The sequence below is a fragment of the Heptranchias perlo genome, chromosome 4, assembly GCF_035084215.1.
Source record: "Heptranchias perlo isolate sHepPer1 chromosome 4, sHepPer1.hap1, whole genome shotgun sequence".
Taxonomy (NCBI): Eukaryota; Metazoa; Chordata; class Chondrichthyes; order Hexanchiformes; family Hexanchidae; genus Heptranchias; species Heptranchias perlo.
The window spans coordinates 136,114,090-136,136,136 of record NC_090328.1 but is presented as its reverse complement, the minus strand read 5'-3'; the positions used below and the strand labels follow the sequence as shown (position 1 = coordinate 136,136,136).

General features: G+C 44.7%; 1 protein-coding gene across 9 annotated transcripts in view; it reads left to right on the top strand.

The window, feature by feature from the left end:
• LOC137321295 (multiple PDZ domain protein) overlaps positions 1–22,047 on the top strand; it is a 326,443-nt gene that overhangs the window by 174,015 nt on the left and 130,381 nt on the right. For all 9 annotated transcript variants that reach the window (XM_067983665.1, XM_067983664.1, XM_067983660.1 and 6 more), the window contains one exon: positions 4,748–4,852. In XM_067983665.1, the coding sequence (XP_067839766.1) occupies positions 4,748–4,852 (105 nt within the window). The remainder of the gene's footprint in view (positions 1–4,747; positions 4,853–22,047) is intronic.

The window sequence follows — 22,047 nt, the reverse complement described above, 5'->3', positions numbered from 1 at the left end:
AATGTCAAGGGGAGGTGGTTAGACTCTCTCTTGTTGGAGATGGTCATTGCCTGGCACTTGTCTGGCGCGAATGTTACTTGCCACTTATGAGCCCAAGCCTGGATGTTGTCCAGGTCTTGCTGCATGCGGGCATGGACTGCTTCATTATCTGAGGGGTTGCGCATAGAACTGAACACTGTGCAGTCATCAGCGAACATCCCCATTTCTGACCTTATGATGGAGGGAAGGTCATTGATGAAGCAGCTGAAGATGATTGGACCTCGGACACTGCCCTGAGGAACTCCTGCAGCAATGCTCTGGGGCTGAGATGATTGGCCTCCAACAGCCACTACCATCTTCCTTTGTGCTAGGTATGACTCCAGTCACTGGAGAGTTTTTCCCCTCATTTCCATTGATTTCAATTTTACCAGGACTCCTTGGTGCCACACTCTGTCAAATGCTGCCTTGATGTCAAGGGCAGTCACTCTCACCTCACCTCTGGAATTCAGCTATTTTGTCCATGTTTGGACCAAGGCTGTAATGAGGTCTGGAGCCGAGTGGTCCTGGCGGAACCCAAACTGAACATCGGTGAGCAGGTTATTGGTGAGTAAGTGCCGCTTGATAGCACTGTCGACGACACCTTCCATCACTTTGCTGATGATTGAGAGTAGACTGATGGGGCAGTAAATGGCCGGATTGGATTTGTCCTGCTTTTTGTGAACAGGACATACCTGGGCAATTTTCCACATTGTCTGGTAGATGCCAGTGTTGTAGCTACTGGAACAGCTTGGCTAGAGGCGCAGCTAGTTCTGGAGCACAAGTCTTCAGCACGACAGCTGGGATGTTGTCGGGGGCCCATAGCCTTTGCTGTATCCAGTGCACTCAGCCGTTTCTTGATATCACGTGGAATGTATCAAATTGGCTGAAGACTGGCTTCTGTGATGGTGGGGATATCGGGAGGAGGCCGAGATGGATCAACCACTCGGCACTTCTGGCTGAAGATGGTTGCAAACGCTTCAGCCTTGTCTTTTGCACTCACGTGCTTGACCCCGCCATCATTGAGGATGAGGATGTTTGCAGAGCCTCCTCCCATTAGTTGTTTAATTGTCCACCACCATTCACGACTGGATGTGGCAGGACTGCAGAGCTTTGATCTGATCCGTTGGTTGTGGAATCGCTTAGCTCTGTCTATAGCATATTGCTTCCGCTGCTTAGCATGCATGTCGTCCTGAGTTGTAGCTTCACCAGGTTGGCACCTCATTTTTAGGTACGCCTGGTGCTGCTCCTGGCATACTCTTCTACACTCCTCATTGAACCAGGGTTGATCCCCTGGCTTGTTGGCAATGGTAGAGTGAGGAATATGCCGGGCCATGAGGTTACAGATTGTGCTGGAATACAATTCTGCTGCTGCTGATGGCCCACAGCGCCTCATGGATGCCCAGTTTTGAGCTGCTAGATCTGTTCTGAATCTATCCCATTTAGCACGGTGGTAGTGCCACACAACACGTTGGATGGTGTCCTCAGTGCGAAGACGGGACTTCATCTCCAGGAGAACTGTGCGGTGTTCACTCCTACCAATACTGTCATGAACAGATGCATTTGCGACAGGTAGATTGGTGAGGACGAGGCTAAATAAGTTTTTCCCGCGAGTTGGTTCGCTCAGGCAATATATAAATGCGATATATGAGGCGAAATGTAAATGCAAATTGTTCTTGTTGAAAGAATGAGGAAGAAAGCTGGATTCAATTTTTTTTCTCCTGTGGAATGATTTGTATGCAAAGATTGAACTACTTTTCAAGGAATTAAGTAAACTACATCCAATCTAGATAATCTGATTTTCTTTGAGAGTCTGGATTGTGAGTATTGAGGTTTTAACCATGAAGCTATCACAGTTGAACCCAAAATTGTTCTCTTCTGGCGTCGACACGTGCATTTCTAACTGAGGTAACAGGACAATGATTAAGAAGGACAATGCTGGAAATGCACAGCAGGTTTGTCAGCATCTGCGAAGGGAAAAGACAAGTTAACGTTTTGGCTGTGTGCTGCTCTTCCTTTTACACGTCAGAAAATAAAATTCTTTAGGAATGTAAGAGATGACCCGCTAAGTAAAATGCCTGAGTTAGGCTGTTATAGGAAAGAAACAATCAAGAGGAACACTGTATCTAAACTGAAATTACTTGTGCTCAGCAGATGTGATGCATGTTGACCCCAATCTATTTGTAAAATTGGACAAATTGCCCAGCAAAATACATTGAAATTTGAAAAAAGGTGGAGAACTGGATCACGGTCTCAGTAATTCTTAAGAGGACACCATTATTTATTTGATTCCTGTGTGACCACTTAGAATTGTTTACATGTATTCACACTTGAAATTCATACAGGCCCAATACCTTGTTTGCAGTAGCAATGAGAGCTGCAAATTTAACTCCTGTTGATCATTTTTTTTAATTGGACCAGTAGTTTCTGAATTTGCCTCTGGATCAGCACAGTCCATCTGTTAAGTAGTAGTTCTATTTTGTGGCAGATTGATAGGCTTGTTGCTACTGTTTAGTCTACCACAAAATGAAAGGTATCAAAATAAACTACTTTTGATTTGGCAAAAGGCCTCAGCATCAACCAGATAAATACATTTTTAGCAATCCAGCCGTATATAAAGTAGAAATGTGTAATAATCAAGCCACTGGAAACTTGTGAAAGATTGTGGCAAACATTATGGGCTATTCTGTATGTGTATTGATATTTTCCATTGCTATGTCTCCTCTCCCTCCCCAGTTCATGGAACCACTCTTACTTGCTAACCTTCCCTCCCCTTTGTTCACACTGGCACTCTTACTCACCTCCCCCAACTTCCCCCCACCAGTTTATGCTGGCATTCTTTTTCCCAACCCCGTTCAGATTGACACTCTTGTCCCTTCTCCTTCCCTCAATTCACATCCAGTCTATGCCAGTTTTCCCCTCACTGTTACTCCCAGTTTCAACCTGATGCTGCTGCTCTTGGAGAGCGAATTCTGCGCAATGCCACTGCGAGATCATGAACTCCTGTCCATAGCACCAGCATTTGATTTGCCAGCACACAGCAGCAGCTTTAGATAGGAGTCATGAGGAGCGAGTTGCGAGTTTGAATCGGATGATTTTGGTAGGGAAGCATGATTTTTGTGGATTTTGCAACAAAAAATGATTGCGATTTTTCATCAGACCTGGTAATGGTGAGTGTTACAGTGTATTTGCAAGACATTGAAACAAACGAGCTTTTTACAATGGTAGAAATCACTAGGAAAAATTGTGACTTTAGTAAAGCTGAAATGAACAAAGCCGGCCCGTTATACATAGAATCAGTCAAGACTGGTTTTGGAGAGCAAGGCTTGAAGGATAGAAACCATGTGAAAAAGCTGGGAGGAGGAGGGGAATAAAAATAATTGTTCCTGGCTATTGGGTCACCATGATAGAGATTGATCAGTGTTTCAGTGGGTACTTTTTCTTATTAGTATAAGATCGAGTGTGTATTAAGGTAGGATTTGAAGTACCAAAGTAATCCTTGAGTGATAAGAATGCCAGTTTGATTTCTGCACCATCTTAGCAGTCTAAACACAATATAGGAGAATAAAAAACACTTTAGGGTATATTCAGTTAAAGCTATTGCGATGTACCAGATCTCTAGTTAGAAGTTCAGTGAGGTAAGGTTATCTTCCCTTCTAAATGAGGAGAAAACATATTTGTCTGTTTTGAAATTTAACTTTAAAGTGTTGCAGTTATGTAGTTATCTCCACACATTTGAGGATGGATATTGCCAAGAAAACAATAGTATTGTATTTCTATATTATTATGATTGAAGCGTATCTGGATAAATTTCTAATTTTATTTTGTATTCTTAAAACTAACCATGTTTCCATCATCACTAATTTAACAAGGTCATAATCACGGGGTTTCGTGTGTCTGAATTTGAATTCTGGACTGCTAAAAACAGTGAATGGAAATATATCTTGAAAATTAATTCCAGTGAATGGGATAAAGAAAAGGTATCTATGTAACTCCATCTACATGTGGGGAATAAACACACAACTTCTAAATTACTAGTCAGCAGATTGAACATTTTTTTATTGTTTTGATCTTCTTCAATAATGACAGGTTAGGTTTAGGTTTAAGCAAAATTGTTATGAGCTGTTGCTGTTATTAGTCATTTTAATATTTTTCTGACAATCCCCATACATATAGGAATTAACAGGATTTGTAATTGAAAAAGAATATCTATGTGTTTTGCCATTGTCTAATTTCATTAAAAGACTCACCCTCATAATTTGAACATAGGACTCATGGCATACAAAATAAAAACTATTGCAAGAATGAGAGCTATGAGCCAGTTTGTCAATTTGTCTATGGTACTAAAGTGATCTGTTCAACATATGTTCATATTTTTACTTGTTTTTAATGCCATGGAAACTATATGTTGTTGATGTGGAACTGGTACTGAAAAGTTTCAAATGTTTATTTTATATATCAGAACAACGTCAGACTATTCTAACTTTCTAAAAGTCAAAAAATTTACTGTATTTTAAACCAAATTTCAGAATTTCCAAATCACTTTTTTTAAGAACCTAAAATTATTTCAGATATCCGAGTGGTCCAGATGATGCAGTCAGCTCTTGACAGTCCTCATGACGCTTTGTATTTGCACTGGCATGAAAATGGGCTAGTAAAGCATGTAATTTTTTTTAATGTTTGTTTTTCTAATTATTTTTGTTTTACCTTTTTTCGTCATATTGTGTTGTAGTGTCACATATGTGTCTGCAGAGAATCTGGTAAAGTATAGGACCATCATGAGTCGACAACTTGAGGGAATCACCACAACTAATGCCTCATCACTCCTGCCTGCCAGGTAACTTCCAGTTCATCTGACGGCTTTTGTGTGCCCTGATTCTTTTTAAATTAGTGTAAATACATATTTTTTAGCCGTTCTCTTATGGTGTTGCACATGATAAATCAGCACATACACAGTTTTTTTAATTGCGTATTTTATTATGAAATGCATCATGTATAATTTTGCTGCTAAATGGAGCTCTGTTTAAGTTGGCCACCCAGAAATATTAATTATTATAAGTACTTACTATTATAATTATTACAAGTGTATACTCAGAATCTAACTTGTTTTATGCAGGGATCATTACAGATGGGTATGAGCGTGTTTCAGTTTGTAGCTCATAAATACCCATTTATTCTGTGTTCTTGTCCCTTTTCGGTCATTCAGATGTTCCTGTGAATTTGGGGACTGACACATAATATGTCATGCAAACACGAAAATACTTCAAATGTTCCTCCATTTGTGTCCAAACAAAACTGGGTGTAAGAGATGCCTGTGTATTCCTGGTGTCCAGTGTTGCTAAGGGCTTGGGATGAGGGAGATTTGAACTTCCAAAACTCAATTTCTAAAAGCAATCAATACTTTTTGAAAACCAGTCTCCACAGCAAAGGGGCAAGATTTGAAATTCATCTTGTGTTTGCAATACCAATCCCCTTATGTAGCAACCAGGCTTGCTGCTAAATCCCTCCCCTTCCAGCTGAGATGAGGACTCCAGTTACACCACTCCTGGTGCGGGGACATCCATAGGTCTGGCAGAAGTTCCACTTGTTACAGATCTTCCCCCAGAGGACTATCAGGGCTACTGGCTCTCAAATTTCAGTAAAATATTAAGCCCTCCCCCCCCACCTTCCCACAATGGGCGGGAGCGGTTTGGGTAGTGGGGGGGGTAAACCATCAAATACACAAAATATGACCCTAACCCGCTGCACACACGCCCATTGCCAATTTAGCAGTGGTGGGTTTCTTGGCATCTGAGTGTCCCATTGTGGAGAGGTGGGACACTTCATTAATATATTCAAATCAGGCACCCACTGCAATTGGGAGCCGGATTTAAAATTAACCACTGCTGCGCATGTTTCCTAGAGGTAAAAGGGAGGCGGGAGCTGCCGGCCTTTTCCAGCACTCCTTGTGGGCCAGTAGGAGCAGGAGTGTTCCCTCTGGCCCCTCTAGGAAGACTTTGGCCTCCCCTCTGCCAATCGTAGCCTCTCTCCTCCCTTCTGATCGGCGACCTCCAGTCCCGATGTCCTCTCCCCCTCCCCCTGTCACAATGTCCTACCTCCACCCCCAGCCCCAATCTCCAACCTCTCTTCCACCCCCACCCCCGATTGCCGGGGACTATCCCCCAAGGGTCACCGGCTGCGGCCACCTGCCGCTTTAGCCGACTGTCAGGCGGGAAATGGATTTTAAAGGTGATATTGAGGCAGGATCTCCACCTCCCCGGCCTTGCCGGGTCTTCCGCTTCCCCTGCACCCTCCCCACCTCCCCAAAAATATCGGTGCCATAACTTCTGATCAGATACAAAGGTATGTCCCTAGCCAGTAAGTATCTCTAAATATCCAATCTTGTCCTAAATTGTTAAATTCCACTATTATTAGTGCTATTTCTGGATTCATCTTGGGGGTCACCATTGACCAGAAACTTAACTCGACCAGCCACATAAATACTGTGGCTACAAGAGCAGGTTAGAGGCTGGGTATTCTGCGGCGAGTGACTCACCTCCTGGCTCCCCAAAGCCTTTCCACCATCTACAAGGCACAAGTCAGGAGTGTGATGGAATACTCTCCACTTGCCTGGATGAGTGCAGCTCCAACAACACTCAAGAAGCTCGACACCATCCAGGACAAAGCAGCCCGCTTGATTGGCACCCCATCCACCACCCTAAACATTCACTCCCTCTACCACCGGCGCACCGTGGCTGCAGTGTGTACCATCCACAGGATGCACTGCAGCAACTCGCCAAGGCTTCTTCGGCAGCACCTCCCAAACCCGTGACCTCTACCACCTAGAAGGACAAGGGCAGCAGGCACGTGGGAACAACACCACCTGCACGTTCCACTCCAAGTCACACACCATCCCGACTTGGAAATATATCACCGTTCCTTCATTGTCGCTGGGTCAAAATCCTGGAACTCCCTTCCTAACAGCACTGTGGGAGAACCTTCACCACACGGACTGCAGCAGTTCAAGAAGGCGGCTCACCACCACCTTCTCAAGGGCAATTAGGGATGGGCAATAAATGCTGGCCTCGCCAGCGACGCCCACATCCCATGAACGAATAAAAAAAAATCCGTGCCAGTTGCAACCTGTAAAAGGTTATTCAAAGAACTTAGGTCAAAAGTTAGAAAAATTGTAACTGGAGTATTTTCAGACATTTTGACATGATAGCTGAGACTCAACATTTTGCAACATTGCTACATTTACTATTTTGATATTGACATCTGATATAAATATTCACTTCCCTTTTCTATCAACTGGCATTTTTCACTTGTACAGGTGCCAACCAGTGTGTGCTGTCAGCCAGCTTTTAGATTATGGTAAAGATGAAAGACTTTAGCGTATTTCAATGGTTACTGGGCCAGTTATCATAAATCAATGCAGCTAAAAGGCAGGGGGCTTTGGCTGAACAATTACAGCTGTATTGACTCCTGATGAGTAGATATACACAAAATTATTACTTGAGAACAGTTAAAAATTAAATTATTTGAGTACACCAGCAAACACAATCTCTGTATTTGCATTTGGACCTGAGATTTGGACCATTAAATAATTGAGTTTTGCTGTAAAAAGCTATATCTGAGGCAGAAAGTTGTGGGTTCAAGTCCCACTCCAGCCACTTGAGCACATAATTCAGGCTTACACTCCAGTACTGAGGGAGTTCTGCAGTGTCAGAGGTGCCATCTTTCGGATGAGATGTTAAACCGAAGTCCCACCTGCCCTCTCAGGTGGACATAAAAGATCCCATGGCACTATTTCGAAGAAGAGCAGGGGCGTTCACCCTGGTGTCCTGTCCAATATTTATCCTTCAACCAACATCACTAAAACAGATGATCTGGTCATATATTTCATTGCTGTTTGTGGGTCCTTGCTGTGCGCAAATTGGCTGCTGCGTTTCCTACATTATGACAGTGACTGCACTTCAAAAGTACTTCATTGGCTGTAAAGCGCTTAGGGACATCCTGTGATTGTAAATGCAAGTTCTTTCTTTGTATAAGCATAGGGGAGTTCTCCCTGGTGTCCTGACAGATATTTAGCCCACAACTGCATAGTGGTGGGAGAAGAGGCATTTAATGAATTTTATAGTTTATAAAGGTTACTCTTTGCAGCATATTATTTGATTCTGGTTCTTCGTCTTTTCTCCTTTTTTGAGGCTCGCTGCGCCTAAATGCCATCTCCATTATTTTATTGCTAATTTTAAAGTATGTGAACTGTTTGCAATTCATTTTTTTAACATTACCTGGCATAATTCCACGGTTCACTCAATGATTGGTGCTAGAAAGATAGATGTCTCCCAAATCAGACTCTGGTATCTCCCCCGCCCCCCCCACCCAATGCTTTAAACCATTTAGCAGCGTTAAGTGTATGTTTTTGCTGGGAGGAAATAGGTTGCTTGCTTTTGCTTTGCACGTGGCTATTTCCTCCTTAATTTCTTGATATAATTCTGAGAGATGGGGAGTGTTCTAGCAACTTTAAATTTAGCACGATTCTGTGGCATGAAATGCTGTTTTGTGTCATCAAGTAAAGCAACATTTAGAGAGAGCTACCAAGACACAGAAATAAAATTCTGCTCAGAGACTGTGCTCCATAACACCATGTCTTGCTGTGTGAATAAATATTTATTCATTGTGAATTGTGTGGATAATTAAAATACAGGTTTTATGAAGATGTTTGGTCACAGATTTTGTTGGATTTGAGAGGGCAAATTGACATTTTCCGGAAGGATTGATTGAGACACGTTATCGATGGGGTTAGCAATCTAGACAACATAGGTTTGGCAGTTGGAGTTGGGTACTTCCTGATTGCAGTCCATTTCTCATTACAAAAACATTGGAGTTAATATATCTAAAGAGCTGTAGAATCATAGAATAGGATGATAGAAAGGTTACAGCACGGAAGGAGGCCATACGGCCCATTGGGTCCGTGCTGGCTCTATGCAAGAGCAATCCAGCTAGTCCCACTCCCCTGCCCTATCCCCATAGCCCTGCAAGTTATTTTCTTTCAACTACTTATCCAGTTCCCTTTTGAAGGCCATGATTGAATCTGCCTCCACCACCCCCTCGGGCAGTGCATTCCAGATCCTAACCACTCGCTGTGTAAAAACGTTTTTCCTCATGCCCCCTTTCGTTCTTTTACCAATCACCTTAAATCTATGTCCTCTGGTTCTTGACCCTGCCGCCAATTGGAACAGTTTCTCTCTATCTACTCTGTCTAGACCCTTCGTGATTTTAAATACCTCTATCAAATCTCCTCGCAACCGTCTCTGTTCCAAGGAGAACAACCCCAGCTTCTCCAGTCTATCCGTGTAACTGAAGTCCCTCATCCCTGGAATCATAGAGTCATAGAGTTATACAGCACGGAGAGAGGCCCTTCGGCCCATCGTGTCCGCGCCGGCCATCAAGCCCAGTCTAATCTAATCCCATATTCCAGCATTTGGTCCGTAGCCTTGTATGCTATGGCATTTCAAGTGCTCATCCAAATGCTTCTTGAATGTTGTGAGGGTTCCTGCCTCCACAACCCTCTCAGGCAGTGAGTTCCAGACTCCAGCCACCCTCTGGGTGAAAAAGTTCTTTCTCAAATCCCCTCTAAACCTCCCGCCTTTTACCTTGAATCTATGCCCCCTTGTTATAGAACCCTCAACGAAGGGAAAAAGCTCCTTAGTATCCATCCTATCTATGCCCCTCATAATTTTGTACACCTCAATCATGTCCCCCCTCAGCCTCCTCTGCTCCAAGGAAAACAAACCCAATCTTCCCAGTCTCTCTTCATAGCTGAAGCGCTCCAGCCCTGGTAACATCCTGGTGAATCTCCTCTGCACCCTCTCCAAAGCGATCACATCCTTCCTGTAGTGCGACGACCAGAACTGCATTCTCGTAAATCTCTTCTGCACCCTCTCTAAGGCCTTCACATCTTCCCTAAAGTGCGGTGCACAGAACTGGACAACATACTCCAGTTGTGGTCGAACCAGGGTTTTATAAAGTTTCATCATGACTTCCATACTTTTATACTCTATTTATAAAGTCCAGGATCCCGTATGCTTTTTTAACTGCTTTCTTAAACTGCCCTGCCACCTTCAACGATTTGTGCACATATACCCCTGGATCTCTCTGTTCCTGTACCCCTTTTAGAGTTGTGCCCTCTAGTTTATATTGCCTTTCCTCTTTCTTCCTACCGAAATGTATCACTTTGCATTTTTCTGCGTTAAATTTTATCTGCTACGTGTCCGCCCATGCCTCCAGCCTGTCTATATCCTCTTGAAGTCCATCACTGTCCTCCTCTCTATTTACTACCCTTCCGAGTTTTGTGTCATCTGCAAATTTTGAAATTGTGCCCTGTCCACCCAAGTCCAAGTCATTAATATATATCAAGAAAAGCAGTGGTCCTAATACCGATTCCTAGGGAACACTACTGTACAACTCCCTCCAGTCCGAAAAACAACCGTTCACCACTACTCTCTGTTTCCTGTCGCTTAGCCAATTCTGTATCCACGTTGCTACTGCCCCCTTTATTCCATAGGCCGCAATCTTGATGATAAGCCTACCATGCGTCACTTTATCAAACGCATTTTGAAAGTCCATATACGTAAAAACATAGAAAATAGGAGCAGGAGCAGGCCATTCAGCCCTTCGAGCCTGCTCCGCCATTCAGTATGATCATGACTGATCCTCTATCTCAATACCATATTCCCACTCTCTCCCCATACCTCTTGATGCTTTTTATGTCTAGAAATCTATCTAGCTCTTTCTTAAATATATTCAGTGACTTGGCCTCCACAGCCTACTGTGGTAGAGAATTCCACAGGTTCACCACCCTCTGAGTGAAGACATTTCTCTTCATGTCTGTCCTAAATGTCCTACCCCGTATCCTGAGACTGTCTCTGTTACTGCCCCTGGTACAATCCCCCATCTTCATACTCAAGTTAGAGGAGCATAAACTCAAGCATACCTTTCACAGTTGACATTGTCATCAATTGCCTGATTTGGCTTGACGACCTCAAGCTTTACAGTGACTTGCTCTTCTCCACCAGAACCACCTACTGCTCCACGATCACCCTGGAGGGCAAGGACAACCTTAGGCTGCTCTTCTCCACAGCTAACCACCTCAAACCCCTTTCTACTGCTACCTCTACCCTCACCTCCAATACCAATTGTAAGGAACTCATTGATTTCTTTGTCTCTAAGATGGAAACCATCTGCAAAGCTACCTCTACTAGTCCCTCCTCTTTCTCTTCCCTCTATGCCCCCAATAACCCCTCATCTCTGAGCCATTACAGCCCTAAAACTTGTCACTTTGCTGTTTCTCCCCTCATCCTTTCCAAACTCATCTCTTCCATGAGACCTACCTCGTCGTCCCTTGCTTCCCTCCTTATTCTACTCTTTATCACTCAACTACCACGCCTAGTCACCATGGCAACTGACACTGTTAATAGTACCCTTTCCCCTTCAAAACCGCTGTTATTACCTGTCTCCCCTCCCCCCCACTCTAAAAATCCATGCTTGACTCATCCGCCCTCTCGAACTATCACTCCATCTCTAACCTCTCTTTCGTCTTTAAGGCCCTTGAGCGTGTGGTCACCTCTCAGCTCCATGCCCATCTCTTCTGAAACTCCATATTTGAATCTCTCCAGTCTGATTCTGCCTTGCTGAAATGGCCCTAAACTATACCTTCTGTGGCTTTGATCAAGGTACATTATTCCTCTTTGTCCTCCTCGAGCCTTCAGTAATGGAGTAATAAATCTCAGACAAGATTGATTGTTTCACAAGTATCCTTTTTACTGTGAAACTACAGTTAGTGATACAGCGTCATTATGTAAGAACAAGTTAGGTACATACAGCCTTTGTTGAGTTGAACTGAACTCAAGACAACAAGGTGATCAATCTTTGACATCTGAGGGTTTCTCTCGAGCTCTATCTTCCTAGATGGTCGTCTTCCACCGCCGGCTAGCACTGAACATTTGATTCCACCTTTTATCCCATCTTAGAGGCATGGGCAGTGCATGATCGCTGGCATGATACCCTCTTTAACCAATCCTTGTTTGTCGTTTGAGTGGTCGCCTCTCCTGATAGTTTACCTTCCATGTGCATCAAGACTCTTTCTAGTAGTTGTTACCCACTTCCTGTATCTCAACAACAACTCTGCTTATCTATGGCATATCACATCCTTTGTTCTGAAATCTCATGCCTGCCCATTCACAGTTTCATAAACAACTTGTGGTTAACTACAGTTGTAAACAAGTTCAAAAAGTGAACTAGTTCTGCTGACTCTAGTCCTTTCAAGATATGTCAAGTTAACCCTTCAGCACTGATGCCAGCCCCATCCCTGGCTGCTTGCTCAGGCTCAACAAAGCCTAAGCTGAGCTCCCTACAGAACATCAACACAACAATAACTCAACAATATTGCCTGCCTCTCTCCCTATCTCAGTTACTGAAAACCTTATCCATGCTTTTGTCACCTCAATTTTTCCAGTGGTCTCTTTGCTGGCCTTCCGTTGTCCAACCTCCATAAACTCCTGAGATGCCTGCAGCTGCACCAAGATCAGGACTTTCTGGCTGCTGCTTGAGAGCAGTAGCCAATTGGTCCAAGTACTTTAAATCTTCCTGGGAAGGGTTATTCTGCCAGCTGTCAACAGGCACCACTCATGGCATGCCAACAAGCAACATTGGAGGAAGTTGAGATTGGAGGCTAGGAACGCCTCCTCCTACCTCATAGAAATCCTACTACAGTCCCATTGCGAGCAAACCCCCAGAAATCCCGGGCATTGCACTAGGGACAGACACCTAATATAACAGATCTCTGCCCATTTTCCTTGACTCTGCGCCTGGGGAATACAGGGTAGAGGAAAATCTACCCCTGTGTGAGGTGAAAAATTGCAATTGGCTCAAATACCTGTTCAATTACCAATCAAATTTCCAATAGACTAAGTATGAGCTAATCAAAAGTACCAATAAATATTCGTAAGGAATGAATAACTAGCAACAAATTGAACAATCAAATTCCTCATTTATTTTTCAAAGCTACCATTCTCGAACCATCAAGTAACAAAAAACTGATCAATCAAATTATTCAAATAATTCCTTCACGTTGTTTCTGAATACCAGTTTCCTTGTTCACTCATATTGGTGTGTATAGCTAGAAATAATTTTCAGAATATATCACAAACACACAAAATTACACAATTCTTGGGGGGAGCTTGGGGAAAGTCACTAACCATACCATAAATTGGTCATTTAGTGTTAGAAAGTTGCAAAGAGACTTTGATAGATTAATTGAGTGGACAGAACTGTGGCAGATGGAGTTTAATGTAGGCAGTCGTGATGTCATCCACTTTGGACCCAAGAAAGATAGATCACAGTATTTTCTAAATGATGAGAAGCTAGGAACTGTGGAGGAGCAGAGAGATTTAGGGGTCCAAGTACAGAAGTCACTAAAAGCTAGTGGGCAGGTCCAAAAAAATAATTTAAAAGACTAATTATCTCAAGGGGGCTGGAATACAAAGGGTTCTGGTTAGACCAGATCTGGAGTACTGAGTTCAGTTCTGGGCACCACACCTCAGGAAGGATACATTGGCCTAGGAGGGGGTACAGCACATATTCAATTCACCAGCATGACACTGGGGCTAAAAGGGTAATGAGGACAGATTGCATAGACTAGGCTTGTATATCCTTGAGTAAAGAAGATTAAGGGGTGATCTAAATGAGGTGTTTAAGTTGATTAAAGGAATTGATAGGGTAGATAGAGAAAAACTATTTCTTCTGGTGGGGGAAGTCCAGAACAAGGCGGGGCTTAATCTTAAAATTAGAGCTGGGCCGTCCAGGGGTGATGGCAGGAAGCACTTCTTCACACAAAGGATAGTGGAAATCTGGAACACTCTGCCCCAAAATTTGTTGAGGTTAGATCAATCGAAAATTTCAAAACTGAGATTGATAGATTTTTGTTAGACAAGGGTATTAAGGGTTACGGAACCAAAGCGGGTAAATGGACTTAAGATACAAATCAGCCATGATCTAACTGAATGGCGGAACAGGCTCGAGGGGCTGAATGCCGACTCCTGTTCCTAGGTTCCTGAATATATCGAGAAGGTTCCTGCTCGTAGGCCTGCCTTCTGGCTAGGGCCTGAGGTTTACTTGGAAATTTCACATGGGTCTTAGGTTGCTGGGGATTTCTAACTGCTGTGGAATAATTCTATATATGTGAGGGAGTGATGTGGAATTATAATACCCTGTACCGTGGCAACCAAGCAGAAAATTTACAAGTAATTGTAAGGCGTTAACATCAGGGGAAAAAAAGAGTTCTTTCAATTTTTTTAGTGCTTTAAATGCAGGTTTCACCATAAAGTAAAAATTCTGAACAAATTGTATTGTTTGAGCTGAGGAGTGGTATGATTACTTTAGTCAATCTGGCCAGCACTGTTTTCAGTAAAGAGGAACTATCTGTGTCGGTTGAGTAAAAAAAAATGGTAAAATTAAAAGGGAGCTGGGTAACGTGGTTATTTTTATAGCTGTCTGCCACATAATGAATATTTAAGTTTCAGGGACAGATGTGCTGTTGAACTGGTTTAATGCACTGCTGCAAACTTGGCTTGTCATTACTGTACAAAACTTCAGCTCAGTGGAGTGAATGGAGGACTAATCACAGATCACATATGCTTAACCAGTCTGCTTCACCTGTCCGAAACTTACAATTTTATAGACCTCGCAGACATGTGGTTGCTTGGATTGCAGAAAGTAAGCCCAGGTAATCTTTAAACAATGAGTATGCATTGTCATGGCAAGGAGACTTTGCAAGCTTTGCATTGTGGAGTATTGCATTTTTATACTTAATGTAGTTTTGAGTGTGGTGCTGGTCAAGTTATTGTACTCTGCTATCTGTTTTATCCTTGAATGATTGAAAATTGCCTCCTATGTTGTAAGCAGTTAGTGGGACATTTGTAGAACAAAATCAACATTTTAAATACTTTAAGGGAACAGTACATTCATAAATAAAAGCAGAAAATGCTGGAAATGCTCAGCATGTCAGGCAGCATCTGTGGGGAAAGGAACAGGGTTAACATTTCAGGTCGATGACCTTTCGTCAAAAGTGGAAGAAGTAAAGATTGAACAGTTTTTAAGTAAGTACAGAGCCAGGGAAAAGGGGGTGGGGAAGGAAGGGAGGAAAGAACAAAATGGAAGGTCTGTGATGGGTTGGATGGGCAGGAGTGATTGAATGACAAAAGGGTGGTACAAGGCAAAAAGGGGGGGTAATGGGACAAGTAAAGAAACAAAAGATGGGTCTAGAGGAGCTGTAAATGGCAACAGCGGAACCAGCATTTGCTGTCTGAAGAAAATGGGAGCAGTGGTTATGATCTGAAGTTATTGAAATCAGTGTTGAGTCTGGAAGGTTGTAAAGTGCCTAATCGAAAGATGAGTTGCTAAGAACATAAGAAATAGGAGCAGGAGTAGGCCATACGGCCCCTCCAGCCTGCTCCGCCATTCAATAAGATCATGGCTGATCTTCGACCTCAACTCCACTTTCCTGCCCGATCCCCATATCCCATGTTTCTCGAACTTCTGTTGAGCTTCACTGGAACAGTGAGGGAGGCCGAAGACAGAGAGATCAGAGTGGGAGTGGGACGTGGAATTAAAATGCTAAGCGACCGGAAGCTCAGGGTCACGCTTGCGGACTAAACGGAGGTGTTCAAGCAAAGAGAGCACCCAATCTGCATTTGGTCTCCCCAATGTAGAGGAGACCGCATCGTGAGCAGCGAATACAGTATACTAAATTGAATGAATTACAATTCAATTCAAGTACAACAATTTCAATAACTTCAGATCATAACCACTGCTCCCATTTTTTCGGGCAGCATGTGTTGGTAATGGTTCTGTTGTTGCCATTTACAGCTCCTCTAGACCCATCTTTTGTTTCTTTACTTGTCCCATTATCACCCTACTTGCCTTGCACCATCATCCCTTTTGTCATCTAATCACTCCTGCCCTCCACCCTATCACAGACCTTCGCTTTTGTTCTTTCCTCCCCTCCCCTTCTTCTCCCACCCCCTTTCTCTGGCTCTGTACTTGTTTAAAAACTGTTAAATCTTTACTTCTTCTAGTTCTGACATAAGAGCATAAGAAATGGGAGCAGGAGTAGGCCATATGGCCCCTCGAACCTGCTCCGCCATTCAATGAGATCATGGCTGATCTCCGACCTCAACTCCACTTTCCCGCCCGATCTCCATATCCCTTGATTCCCTTAGAGTCCAAAAATCAATCAATCTCAGTCATGCATATACTCATTGACTGAGCATCGACAGCCCTCTGGGGTAGAGAATTCCAAATATTCTCGACCCTCTGAATGAAGAAATTTCCCTTCATCTCAGTCCTAAATGGCCGACCCCTTATCCTGAGACTATGCCCCATAGTTCTAGACTCTCCAGCCAGGGGAAACATCCTCTCAGCATCTACCCTGTCAAGCCCTCTTAGAATCTTATATGTTTCAATGAGATCACCTCTCTTCTAAACTCCAGAGAATATAAGCCCATTCTATTCAATCTTTCCTCATAGGATAACCCTTACACCCCAAGAATCAATCTAGTGAACCTTCGTTGCACCACCTCAAAGACAAGTATATCCTTCCTTATGTAAGGAGAGCAAAACTGCACACACTACTCCAGGTGTGGGCTCACCAAAGTCCCGTACAATTGTAGCAAGACTTCCTTACTCGAGTATTCCAACCCTCTTGCAATAAAGGTCAACGTACCATTTGCCTTCCTAATTGCTTGCTGTACCTGCATGCTAACTCTCTGTGTTTCGTGTACAAGGACACCTAAATCCCTCTGAACACCAACATGTAATAGTTTCTCACCATGTAAAACATATTCCGTTTTTTTATTTTTTCTACCAAAGTGAATAAACTTCACATTTCCCACATCATACTCCATCTGCCACCTTCTTGCCCACTCACTTAACCTGCTGATATCCCTTTGCAGTCTCTTTGAGTCCACCTCACAGCTTACTTTCCCACCTAGCTTTGTATCGTTAGCAAACTTGACGAAAGGTCATTGATCTGAAACATTGGGGCTGATTTTCGGATGGCCGGGTGGGGGCGGGGGGGGCTTCGAAAATGGCGGAATCCCGGAGCGGGTTCGGAGCCCGGCTCCAACCCACTCACTTCCAGGTTCGCCCCCAATGATGCGTTCGGGTGCGCGCGCAGCTCCCACATGCGGGACTCCCACCGACAATTAAAGCCGGCAGGATGGTAATTTAGATAGTTATTTAGGTAGTTGAGGTACTTGACAGACCTCATTGAGTGGAGATTTTGGCAGGGGTGTGATTTTGAAGGATCCTCAGCACAATTCCCGTGCTGTGGAAAACACTCCCTGTTGGAGCAGACGTGTTTCAGCCAGCAGCCAGTGGGAGATGCAAAGGATTATTTGACAGTTGGGGGGAAAACCTCATTTATTGCAGCAGGGCACTGTCACTTAAGACAAAGTTTTGGATGTAACACCTTTGTCTTTCCACTCAAAATTATTAATTTATACCCTAAACTCTGCTGTGCAAACACATTTACCTACTTTGCGGACCCCCTCAAACTTACACCGTCAGGATGGGGAGGGAGCCATAGCTGCATTCATCACTTCATCCGAGGACGAGCAACATCACCAGCCTCGCCAGGCACGCCATCCACCTCCGCCACGTGGAGCTCCACAACACAGTGCTGCACCACAGGCACCTGCACAACATAGTTGTGCAACTATACATACACCCACTGTAGGGTGACCCAATGGGTGGCATCAAGTGTGGCTGTTCATGGTGAACCTCATGAAAGGGACTCATTGAACAAGCCAGTCAAGAATGGCCAAGATATAGCAGTAATGGTGACAATATAATATTTAATGTGCCATTAACAAAAATCAAATATAAATAAAAAACATGACAAAGCGTCAAACACCCTTGTGCATCCCCTTTGTGCTCACAAAACCTTTGCCTGACGCTTACGACTACTCCGATGTGGTGCTTCCCCTGTGGCTGCAGCAGAGGTTGCTCTTGTTCATGCCCTGACCGATTAGATGCTTTGGGCTTACGCCCTCTGGGTTTCGGTGCCTGTGAGGGCCCCTCCAAACACTGCACCACCTGCACCTGTGCAGGGGCAGACTCGACCACCTGGAGAGGAGGCAGCATTGCGGGTACTGGTTGAGAGGGGGGCAACGGGTGAGACGTGGGAGCGCTTTGAGTGGTGTCCCCACTTCCATGTCCCCTTTCGCCATCATCCCTCTCCTGGGCCAGGCCCACACCACTCCAACCACCCTGCTGGATGACAGTTTGGAGGACATGTGTGAAGCCTTGTAAGGCCAGTGCCAGAGTATCTGCCTACCTGTTTAAGGCGGCAGAAAGATGCTCACCCTGAATCCGAAGGGCCGTTGGCAAGGCCTTAATGGACTCATTGGTGAGCCGTGCTTGAAGCTCGATGGAGGCTAGCCTTCCCTCCATCGCAGACATTTCCACACTTACCCGCGACACTATCTCAGAGATGCCCTCACGTCTCTGTGACAGTATCTGAGATTCCCTCCTGTACCTGTGCCATCATTCCATTCATGCAGGAGTTCGACTCCTCCATCCTCTGCGCGATTGTGGAGAGTGCGCGTGGCACCTGTTCCAGCACTTCGCAAATGTGCTGCTGCCTCTCAATCATTCTCCTTTTTAAAGGATGGCCCCCAGGGTTCAGCATCTGTGACCAGCTGACAGAGCCTGGAGAAGAGTGCTCCCACTGCCGCGGACTCTCCACAGCTGCCCCCCACCAGTGTCTGCTCGTGCTCACGTGTGTGGTGACTCACCATGTGCGACCCCAACTAACTGAGGACGGGGACCCACCAAGGTGTGTGTATCTGCGCTGGTGGATGGCTCGCTCAGATGTGATGGTGCTCCCTTAGAAGGCCGGCAGGTCCTCTGAGGAATTGCCCTCCGCCATCACTGCGGTCGCTGAAGGCCCTGTAAGAGAACAGAAGGCAATGTTAAGCATGATTCCAGATGTTGAGGTGCTGAAGATGGCAAGGCATGTTAACATCATTTGCTATTGTGAGTGCTGAGTGTTAAAGTTCTGTCACCAGACGGTTGACGGGTGGCAGTCTCGGCGTCCCCGATGGACAGGCATTCGAGGGTGCGGATCAGTTCCAGAGCCTCCTGCTCCACATCCATGAGGACGACCAGATGTTGCGGCCCCCCTCTGGGATTAGCCCTCTCCTGTACATTCTGGGCTCTTCTCCTATAAGGACAGAAAGTAGATAGGAGTGAGTGAGGGATGGTGACGTGGCCAACTGCCGAATGCATTGGTTTGGGTGAGGCTGACCGTGAAAGAAATGCATCAGAGGGTGAGTATGAGACAGAGCCATGACATTGTTTGAGGATTGGGTTGAGTGGTAGTGGTGGAGTGAGTAATGGGGAGGTGAGTAAGTGCAGCTAAGTTTAGGATGAGGTTTGAGAGGGTGTGAGGAGTGATGTGATAGATTAGTGTTGGCATGTACAGAATGAGTTGGGGGGTGGGGGCGGTGATGTGGAAGACAGAGTCTAGGAGAATGAGTAAGTGTACTCACTTTGGCTGACCTAGTTAGGTCATTGAAGCGCTTCCTGCACTGGATCCATGTGCGGGAGACGTTGCTGCTGCTGGTGACCTCCTCTGCCAGCCCTTCTTGATGGCAGAAGCAGGCCACTTCCTCCCGTCCGCTGGGTGGAAAATATCCCTCCACCTCCTCACCCTATCCAGTAGGACCTGGAGTGAGGCATCATTAAATCTGGGAGCAGCCTTTCCCCTGGTCTGCTCCATTCTGTACTTTTGGTTCTTCGCTGCAGGAGCAGCATTGGAGGACTGCCCCTTTAAATGGGGCTCCTCCAGCTGACAACCTGTGATGAGAGTGCGCAGTCCGCCCGCTGCTCAGGATGACGACGGAAAACCCGGAAGCCACGGTAAGTGGCTTCAATTTACCTGCGATCGCATGGGGAACGGATGGATTTCACTGGGCAGGTTACCCACGCGCCCAGACGCCACCCCGCTGCCTCCTGGTAATATCGGGGCCATTGACTCTGTTTCTCTCTCCACAGATGTTGTCTGACCTGCTGAGTATTACCAGCATTTTTTGTTTATCCAGCTTAATCCCACTTTCCAGCACTTGGTCCGTAGCCCTGTAAGTTACGGCAGTTCAAGTGCACATCCAAGTACTTTTTAAATGAGTTGAGGGTTTCTGCTTCTACCACCCTTTCAGACAGTGAGTTCCAGACCCCCACCACGCTCTGGGTGAAAAAATTTCTCCTCAGCTTCCCTCTAATCCTTCGACCAATTACTTTAAATCTATGCCCCCTGGTCACTGACTCCTCTGCTAAGGGAAATAGGTCCTCCCTATCCACTCTATTCAGGCTCCTCATAATTTTATATGCCTCAATTAAATCACCTCTCAGCCTTCTCTGTTCCAGTGAAAACAACCCCAGCCTTTTGAATAGGAACATAGGAACAGGAGTAGGCCATTCAGCCCCTCGTGCCTGCTCCGCCATTTAATAAGATCATGGCTGATCTGTGATCTAATTCCATATACCTGCCTTTGGCCCATATCCCTTAATACCTTTGGTTGCCAAAAAGCTATCCATCTCACATTTAAATTTAGCAATTGAGCTAGTATCAGTTGCCGTTTGCGGAAGAGAGTTCCAAATTTCTACCACCCTTTGTGTGTAGAAATGTTTTCTAATCTCGCTCCTGAAAGGTCTGGCTCTAATTTTTAGACTGTGCCCCCTACTCCAAGAATCCCCAACCAGCAGAAATAGTTTCTCTCTATCCACCCCATCTGTTCCTCTTAATATCTCATAAACTTCGATCAGATCACCCCTTAACCTTCTAAATTCTAGAGAATACAACCCCAATTTGTGTAATCTCTCCTGGTAACTTAACCCTTGAAGTCCAGGTATCATTCTAGTAAACCTATGCTGCACTCCCTCCAAGGCCAATATGTCCTTCCGAAGGTGCGGTGCCCAGAACTGCTCACAGTACTCAAGGTACGGTCTAACCAGGGTTTTGTATAGCTGCAGCATAACTTCTGCCCCCTTATACTCCAGTCCTCTAGATATAAAGGCCAGCATTCTTTCCTCATAGCTAAAATTCTCCAGTCCTGGCAACATCCTCGTAAATCTCCTCTGTGCCCTCTCTAGTGCAATCATATCTTTCCTATAATGTGACCAGAACTGTATGCTGTACTGAAGCTGTGGCCTAACTAGTGTTTTATACAGTTCTAGCATAACCTCTCTGCTCTTAAATTCTGCGCCTCGGCTAATAAAGGAAAGTATCCCGTATGCCTTTTTAACCACCTTATCTACCTGTCCTGCTACCTTCAGGGATCTGTGGACATGCACTCCAAGGTCCCTCTGTTCCTCTACACCTCTCAATATCCTCCCATTTATTGTGTATTCCCTTACCTTGTTTGCTCTCCCCAAATGCATTACCTCAACTTCTCTGGATTGAATTCCATTTGCCACTATTCTGCCCACCTGACCAGTCCATTGATATCTTCCTGCAGTCTACAGCTTTCCTCACTATCAACCACACAGCCAATTTTTGTATCATCTGCAAACTTCTTAATCATGCCCCTTACATTTATGTCTAAATCATTAATATATACCACAAAAAGCAATGGACCCAGTGCTGAACCCTGTGGAACTCCACTGAAAACACCCTTCCAGTCACGAAAACACCCGGAACCATTACCCTTTGCTTCCTGCCACTGTGCCAATTTTGGATCCAACTTGCCACTTTCTCTGACTCCTATTTATCTCTCTATTAATCCTATCTTTCTTTACTTTTTTTTTCTGTACCTGATTTGACATTGAATTCACCCACTCTAATTTACCCTCCTTCTCAGTTCTATCACTGTTTATTTCTCAATCCTTAAATCTCATTGGTTAAACGGTTACACTGTTGGTCCCACTGTTCACCAAGGTCCCAGTTGCCCTCGCCCTGTGCCGTTATTAGCTCGCGCATCCAGCAATTTA